The sequence below is a fragment of the Netta rufina genome, assembly GCF_964035555.1.
Source record: "Netta rufina genome assembly, chromosome: 1".
NCBI classification, from domain to species: Eukaryota; Metazoa; Chordata; class Aves; order Anseriformes; family Anatidae; genus Netta; species Netta rufina.
In genome coordinates, this window is record NC_140123.1 from 147,354,565 (window position 1) to 147,363,516 (window position 8,952).

At 48.6% G+C, this 8,952-nt stretch overlaps 1 protein-coding gene across 1 annotated transcript; it reads left to right on the forward strand.

The window, feature by feature from the left end:
- Positions 1 to 5,292: 5,292 nt before the first annotated feature.
- Positions 5,293 to 8,663, forward strand: TMEM213 (transmembrane protein 213; the record flags this gene model as incomplete). Its single annotated transcript, XM_084302749.1, has 3 exons — positions 5,293 to 5,374; positions 7,049 to 7,117; positions 8,434 to 8,663. 3 exons carry the CDS (start codon positions 5,293 to 5,295, stop codon positions 8,661 to 8,663), a joined length of 381 nt encoding a protein of 126 aa, XP_084158875.1.
- Positions 8,664 to 8,952: the final 289 nt, after the last annotated feature.

Below are 8,952 nucleotides of genomic sequence, written 5' to 3' on the forward strand. Positions count from 1 at the left end.
TGGCTGGGTCCCCACCTCCCTGCTGGGTCTGCTGCCAGAGCCAGTGGCACATGGTGTGTTGGGACTAATAACAGACGGGGCACGCTGGCTCACACCGCCCCGCTGACCCGAAAACAAGCCAGAGCCTTTAAAACCTGCTGCACGCAGGGATTCAATAAACCAATAAAAGGTCATTTGCAGCACTGGGTGCAGTGTCAGTCGTCAGGAAGGCGGAAAACTCCTGTGCTTTCTTTTCCTCACCAGCAGCAGTGCAGCAAAGGAGAAGGAAACAAGGGGAGGTTAATGATTTTACTCCAGCCAAGTGACTGCCGGAGCTGTGTGGCAAAGAGGAGGCTCGGGGGCAAGGGGCTCTGCCAGGAGAGCTACGTTAGCTTGGGGCAGTGCAGCGAGCAGGAACCTCATTCTCACTGCTTGAAATAACCTGATGGGGAAAGGTGGCTTTGTGGCCCTTTGCCCACTGCAGCTGCTAAAGTGAGGACTCCAGAGAGAAATGCTGCCCCTTCTAAAACCAGTGGCAGAGCTCTCACTGAGGTCAGAGGAGACAGGTTTTGTCCCATTAAATAAGGGCAGTTGGGTCACTACTAAGTGTAGCAGGGTCACTACTAAGTCCTAGCTTGGAAGAAGAGCTAATTAAAATGCATGGTTACAAGTAAATTGCAAAGTGTCCCCTAAAGAAATGCTTTCTTAGGGCCAGGCTTTTGTAGGTGCCCAGCAGCCCTGACCTGACAAGGGTACAACTTGTCCAAGGGAACAATACCAAAGGCCTATAACAATAGCGAGCTTTCTAGCACAGAGGTTTTCCATTCAAAACCAACTAGGAGTGGCCCAGGTCAACTACTGTGAGAGGGTTCCTGCCGCTTTCTGAAATCCATCTGCCTCAAGCTGCGTGACCCAAAATGAACCGTATATATGGTATAGAAAAAACATAAAGCAACTCTGGTGGGAGGGCCTAAAACTTCCATGTTGCTCAGCTGCTGCTGGTGCTGGGAGCAGGGCCATGGCGCTGAGCTGGGCCTGGTGCTCCCTGGCCTCACTGCCTTGGTTGCACCCTGCTCCTCTTGTCAGTGCGCTCAGCTTTCCTTATGGATGCTACCAGTGGAAGAGATTAAAGGCAGGTGAAACTTAGCACCTTCTGCTGGAAAAGTGGGACTTCCCCGAAAAGGCAGAAGCAAAGCCATTGCTGTCGGCCCCTCATCACATGCAAAAGTATCACATCCACCATGCAGGGCTGAGGAGAAGGTGGGGTGGGAAAAGACACTGCCCAGCAGCCCACACTTTAACGCTAACTAACAGGATTCGCCATTCAGCTCCTGACTGAGCTGTATTGACACAATAAAATAAAACAGCCTCTCAGACTGTTTCCTGTCTCTGAAACCACAGCATGCTCTTCCCCCAGCACCACTGTCACGCTCATTTAATGCATCAGACTCGCTTCTGCTCTGCGTGGCAGTCAGCCCGTGCTGCTCTTACCCAGTGCTACAGTTATGCCTGGTGGTCCCCTGAGAGCTGTTGGGGTGAGGGGACAGGAGGGAAACCCAGGCACACTTAATCACCTGAGCAATCTTTGCTGTGCCAGCCACTCAGAACAGCTAGCTGAGGAGTGAGCAAACATGGAGCACAGGATTAAAGCCCTCTCCCGTGCTCGTGTCCCTCTTTGCACACAGACAACAGTAGCAGAAAGTATCTCTCCTATTTCATACCGTTGGCATGGATAAGTATGAACAGTATTTCATAATAATCATATTATTAAAGATCAGATTATCACCACTGACAGCAGGCACTACAGCTGGTGCCATTCAGAGGAGCAGGAGCCAGGGAGGGCTCCAGCCCCCTCAGCAGGCTCATTGCCCAGGGAGGGGGTCCAGAGGGACAGCACTGGGGCATGGTGGGGCCACAAACCCAACTTTTCTCTAATTGAACCTCAGCTGGGACTGGTAAGGACAAAGGGCACAGTTGTCACATTTTTTGGAGCGCTCAGGCTGTTTTCCTCTGTGCAAACAGAAATCAGATCCCCTCTCCCCTTCTTTTTAAATAATAAAACCTGGGTGGTTTGGATTTTTTTGTTCCATTCACCCAGTTCTATAATTCAAATCCCCTGTTTACAGGTATTTTTAGCTTAGAAGGCCATTTTTCCCATCAATGAAGATGCTAATCAAAATAGCCCCCTCCCTGATGGACAAATAATTGGCTTGGGTCGGTCTGCCTGAAGTTGCCAGCTTTTTAAAGCCATGTTTTGAAGGTAGATCTCACCAGTAGGTCAGACCACCTAGCCTACTCATTGGCTTATAATACCATGATACCTTCTGTAAGTTGAGCAGAGCCCTTGTGAATTGTCAGCTGGGAATTATCAACCAGCCATAGACTCTGCTCTGTCAATATGCAAAGCTAAGGGAGATCCCAAAGAGGCAACTGCAGGGGTGTCACAATTTTCAGCAGCCTAGAGAAGTTTCATGCAGCTGTATGTGTCACTGGGATCAACATGTCAGTAACCACTCCATGCTCAGCTCCACCACACAGGAGATTTTGGCTGATCACACTACATGTTAATGTGTGTTTTCACCCAAGCTACACGCTGTTGCAGCAGCTGAGCATGGAAGTACCTCAAGTACACAGAAATCATGGTAGGTTGTAGTTAAACTCACCTCAAATAAAAAAAGTGAGGTTGTGTGCTTTGCCCTGAGCTAAATACAGTGCTACCACTCAGTTACCATCATGCTGGTCACTGCAGGGATGCAACAGGGTTGGAGCAGCAATCAGATTTCACTTGGGAACACAAAACATAAACATGTTGCACATGTAAACAGAAAACATATATATGTATATATAGACAGAATGAGAATGCGTGTGTACGATAAAAGGTAATAATTCCCTAAGAGACACACCTGGTAGTGGTGTGTCAAGGGTAATACCTTCTTCAGCAGAGAAACTTAATGCTGAAGCTCTCCCTGTGGCACAAAACACACAATTGGTTTGTATGTGAAGTATTGCCTTCTTAGTAATTATCAGAAAAAGCTGACCAGCAGCCCTACACACTGTGGAAGAATCTCTAAGGAAAGAGGTAGGGAAGGACACGGTTTTAGGGTAAACTGAGTCATGCCTTGAGAACTGCATGGACAGGACAGCACAAGCTGAAGGAGACCCCTTTCTCTGCTGGTGCTGTGGCCATGTCACACAGCAAGGCATCCTCACACAGACTGGAGTTGGTACAATGCGTAGGAACCAAGCTAGGGACAGCTTGGAGAGTCTTATCGCTCCACAGACAGTCACAGCACTGAAATATGAATGCATTACACATAAGAAATGAAACAAATCCAAATCTGTGTCAGGAGATGATTTTCTAGGGCTCCCATTGTGCCCAAACTTATGGAGCAAAGCCTTCATTTCCAGTTCTATCCAAAAATCACTGAAGCAAAACACAGCCTTTCACTGCTTCAGAAGACTTTGGAGCAGCACTTTCTGTGTTACAGAAGGAAAAATTGTTATAAAGGAAAATAAATACTTTATGTCAATTATGTAAAGTATTTTCAGTATCCTTTAAAATGGGCAGGCTTACCTGCAAGCTGTCAGAGTATTTAGGTAGTAGTTAAAATTCAGAAGATATTTCATTCATTCACATAACAGCAGGGCAGTTTCATCTACTTTCATTGTCCCTCAAACATGTTGCTCTGCACAGAACACTTGTACTCATTATTTCTGCAAAATTAAATGCCAGATTAGCTTTCAGCAGGAGGCATGGTTGAGAAATTCAGGAAGGACTGGTGAAGCTGGAAGCGAGCAGAGCACCGTTCCTACCCAGAGTAAAAGAGTTGAGTCTTAGTTTAGTTTTGATGCAACAGAGCGCTCAGATAAAAGCATGAATTAAAGAAAATTAGCACAAAAGGACTTAGACACTGATATCAGGCTGATATGAAGGTTGTCCTACAGGCTACCTCCAAGCAACCCTGAGCAGTAGGAGTGTGTTCTCAGCACCTCTCCTGCTGTGCCCCGTGTCTATCCAGGCCGAGAGCCACCTTGGCTGGGGTCACGCACCCAGGCAGCTGCCAGCTGAGCAGGACATGCCATCAGGCACTCCTGAGGTGTCAGATGAAGGACAGGGGCCATGCACACCAGCAGAGGTGGGAGGCGGCTGCCATGGACTGGCTGTCGGCAGCCCGTGACTCCTCCAGTCCTGAAGGCATGTTGACACCAAAACAGGGAGGCAAGGACAGCAAGTGTGTCCTTTTGGGCTGGCCTGCACTGCTCTGCGGCTCAGGGAGGTCTTTCTCCAGGGGAGCCCCTTGGTGCCTGCATCCTTCTGTGCCTACATGCAAATACCTGCAAGGGAGCAGAGCGCCTTTGGGGCACAGGGGGGACAGCAAGGGGAACACTGGTCAGGGCTGAAACCTCATATGTTTTGCTCCTGAGCTTTTTCTTAAACAAAGGGAAAACAAATATTTCTCAGGGATTTTTAATTATTTTTATTTTAATACCAGCACCCCATCACATCCCATTCACTGCAGTTCCCACTGGAAGTCTGTCATTCCACTGCTTGCTGACTTTAGCAGTGTGGATGGAAGAAAAAAATTTTAGATACTGCCCATCCTACTCAGATGGCTGCCACAGCTGCCTTCTCCCTCACCTCCCACAGGAGAGCTGACCATCCCAGGCAGGCCCCAGATGCCTTTATTTCCACATCAACACCCAGAATCATTTCTGGCTGTGGTGGAAAGCACCAACAACCTGTTTTCCCCACAGAGTCCACCTCTGGCAGAGGCTTTCTTCCTGATTTAATGCCTGAAGCTTTCTTTAGGAAGAACATTGTGATGGGTAACAGCCAGGGGCACGCAGAGCCAACAGCCTGCGGAACTGCAGCGATGTGTGGTGCTCATCAGACCAAGCCACCACCAGAAGCACTTCAACAGCTCTTTTAGCCCATCTCTGCAGGATCAAGCAAAGGCTCAGGTGACAGAAGCTGCCTGGGGACCCCTCTGGGAAGGGCTGGCTCCAGAGGGCTTTCTCCCTCAGGCTGCAGAAGGCCCTGGGGAGAAACCTCCAGGTTTGACCTTCAGGGGCCCTCCCCCTGCTGCCTCAGCACCCATACCCACCTCCTGCTGGGGCTGTTTTGCTCCGAGCCCTTCTCCTTCCTCACCCTGTTGTGGTGGGGAAGTTCAAGGTGTCCTGGCAGCAGGAAGCGCCTTTGCTCCACCCTCTGCCCTGCACACCGGCCGTCTGAGTTTGTCGAGGATTTTGCAGAAGCAGAGCTGCCAGTAACAGCAAGCTGACCTGTGCTCGGGTGGGAGCTGCACCCCCGGCATGAAGCTCTTCTCCTGCGAGCCCTGGGCAGCCCTCGCCGTGCTCTTCTTCACCACCATGCTCCAGCGTTCCTGCTCAGCAGGTAGGGCTCTCCTCTTACGCTCCAGCTTCTGTACCCTGCCTTCCCTCCCACTTCTCTCTAAACGTATTGCCCGCTGACGGTGATTTGTTCTTTAAAAACAAGGAGGGCTCCCTTGTATCGTCCAAAAAGCGTAAAGAGCTGGAATTGATTAATGCTAATGAGAATTACACAGTATTATTGATCACAGCATCTTTCTGAAGAGAAGTGCTTTTGCCAGTTATTTACAAAGCCACCCTAAATGTGAGTGAGCTGCAGGCTGCTCTCCTGAATGGCAGAGATAGGGGGCCACGGTTTCTTGGCCTTCAATTACTTGCTGATGCAAGAGACCATTTGAAGAGGCTCACTGTATCCTGGTTTATCTAATATGAGGTGCTTTTTGCAGGAAATCTGGCTTTGCTGTCCCTGTAATTGGAGTGACTGCCTAAACCCAGGGGTAAATGAGACCTGTGAGCAGCTCTTGTCCCGTCAGAATATCGCTTGCATTTGTGTATCAGCACTAGCTGAGACCTGCCAGATGTTTAAAGATGGGTTAGCTTTGACAGCCTGTCTCCAGGCTGCGAAGTCTATAAATGTGAACCAGTGCTCTGTGCTCTGCAGCACTTTCTTCCACAGGTCATGCACAAGTTTTAATTATTCTTTTCAGTGCTTCCATGAGGGTACACATTAACCCAGAAAAGAAATTATGGGCTTGGCCAAGGTCATTCAGCAAGTCCTAGCAGAGGTAGGGAAAAGAATGAGGAGCACTCAGACCCTGCCCTGGAGAAGGCTGCCTGGGGACCTGGTCCCATACTGGCAGCAGGCAAAAGGAAAGCTCTCACCTTGCCGGTGGCCACTCAGCTCAAAACACAAAGCAGAACATCAGTAGGTAATCCCAAGGGGGCACCTCCTGCAGGACAGCCTCAATTTATTTATAGTTACTTGGAAAATGACAAACTCAAAACAAAAGGTTTGGGCAAAGGTCTTGTTAAGTTTTGTTTTCCTGAACTGAAGTTAATCCTGAACCATTGTTTTGGAGTCTTCAGTGATATCAAGCTCGATCTGAATTCCTCTATCATATTCCGAGTTATTAGCTCAGAGATGGTTTGACTGGATATGGTTCTCTCAACCTCTGCTTGGTCTCTAGACCAACAGCTCGTTGGGGTCCCTCTGCCTGCATGCAGCAGCAACCCTTACTATAGTTGTAAGGCTGTGTTTTTCCTATATCTCAGAGGGCCATTGCAGACACTTCACCTGGTTGAACTCAAACTGGACTGCCCACGGTGGTACAGGAGGAGATATTTCCATGTCTCCCTTCCTTCTGCAGCAGGGGACAGGCTGGTGCTAGCACAGGGACCACAGCAGCCTGTGCTTCTCCCAAGCAGGCATCCCTCAGCCACGCCATCCTGCAACACTCCAAGGTGCATGCTGTGGCTGGGGGAAAATGTGATATTAGAAGGTCTAAGGAGGGTTCAGGGAAAATGGATATTACAGATCTGGAGGGTTGGAGACCAGCTGCAGTGCTGTGCTAGAGTGCAAGTGTGCTCTGATTCTGGGTAGGAAGCAGGATAAAGAGGCAAAACCTTCTTCACTGAAGCCCATGTCCCTCTCCTTCTCTTACCTATATCTGTATGTTGTATTTTCCAACCTGAGCTGGTTAATGTGCTCATCTTTTCTCCTGTGCTTTCCTTCTGGCAGCAGCTGAAGGAGCCTCCAGTGTTTCAACAAGTGCCATGCCCACAACCGAGTACGAATCACCATGTCTTAGTAAGTCTTTGTAAACTGTGACTACCATGATAAAGCCAGGACTAAGCAGGTCTCTGGAGAGGCTATCCTGGAAAAGGATTTATTTGTTACCATTTGCTGTTATCAAGGCTTCAGTTGCAGGTGAAATTCTAGGAGGCATTTCTAAGCCTCCTCTGTTGGCATTGCCCATATATCCTGCATGCTTTCAGGTAGACTTACACCTTTGAACAGACTACTCCATGGCTGGTTCAGTTTGTGTGCCCTAGAACTCTTGCCAGACCAGCTGCCTCTGGGCACAATGTGATCTTCCAGGAGTGCCCCCATCCTATTGAGTCTTCCCCAAACAGCCACCCTCAGGCAATCCGAGATCCCACCAGTCCTCCCAGAGTCATCTCTCCATCCCAAACATCAAGCAGCCCCAAAGTCCTACAGTTCCTGCACTGCAGTACATGTACCAGTAGAGGTGTGCTACCTTAAATGATGACAAAGGTATAGGACAAGGTGGTTCTGGCTGCCCCAGCCTTCATGGGCACTGAGGTTTCATGCTCAGCTTCCCTTCCAGCCCAAGGAATTGAGATGCTTTGGTTCTCCACGCTCCCTTTGATACGTCCACCTCACCACACAGGATGCAGACACAGAGCTGGGTATCTTCACTGTATCCACCTGATGGAAAAAGCGTGGCAGACACCTTTAAACAACAGCATGAATACAACAACTAATGATAGGTTCCTCAAGTGGCTTTCAGAAATTGAACTGCTTTAAACAAACAAACAGAAAAAAGATACAAAAGATGCAAGAGAAAATAGAGAAAATGCATGGAATTGTTAAAAAAATTTCATTTTTAGATATGTGAAAAAGGGATGTCCCAGTGGTGGTAAATGTAAAAACAGCAGAACACAGGCAAGTTGCATTTAACAGCCCAGCACAGAGCAGCCAGTGATTCTATTACCAACAGAGGTAGTGGGTACCTGAAATGATGGAAATCTTGCTGACAGTGTCTTTGCTAGAGAGATCCTCTTACTCCGTTGCATGAAGTTTTCTCTACACTATGTTTATTTTAAATAGTAACTAGCTACTTCTATCATACTCCATTCCTAAAACTGACCAAGCAGATGCTATTTAGGTGTTTTGAAAGTTTTCAGTAACGGTGGGCACAGTGGTAAGAGTACCAGCTCACATGGCTGGCCAATGGCGATGACCAAATCTTGAAGATGTGTAGATAAAACTGAATACTGCCATCCTCGCGGTTAAGAGCCAGGCTTAGGGGACAGATGTCCAAAGGCAGAGTGACAGAACACAGGGCATATCGTGAAGTCACCATCTCACCTGCCTTCTAGCAAGGAAAACCTGCTATGTATTTAGGCTCCCATCAGCTCACTTCATTTCTTCTCCTCCAGATGTGGACTTCTGCACGCAAGCGGCTACGTGCTGCCAGTCAGGCATGGATGATTACGGGTGGATTGCAGCAGCTGTTGGCTGGAGCCTCTGGTTTCTGACTCTCATCCTGCTCTGTGTGGAAAAGATCATGAAACTCCGGCCAGATGAACCCAAATATTTGGTAGCCTGAAGCGGGGCAAGCCAGTGAGCAGCAGTCAGGTGCAGACAGACTGACAAAGCATCCCAATCATTTCGTAAGGAACAGAAAAGAAAGGGACTGTACCTTCAGCTATTAAAGGCCAGATCTAAGCAGACAGCTGCTGAAGCTTCATTATCCTGAGCAGGTCCAAGCCCAGTTGTACTGCAGGCTCCATCCAGTCCCTGCAAGCTACCAGGGACATGCTACTACACACGGAAAACCTTTTCCCCAAGCCCTTTCCAGCCTGCAATCAGACACAGAAGGACCACTTACCAGGCTA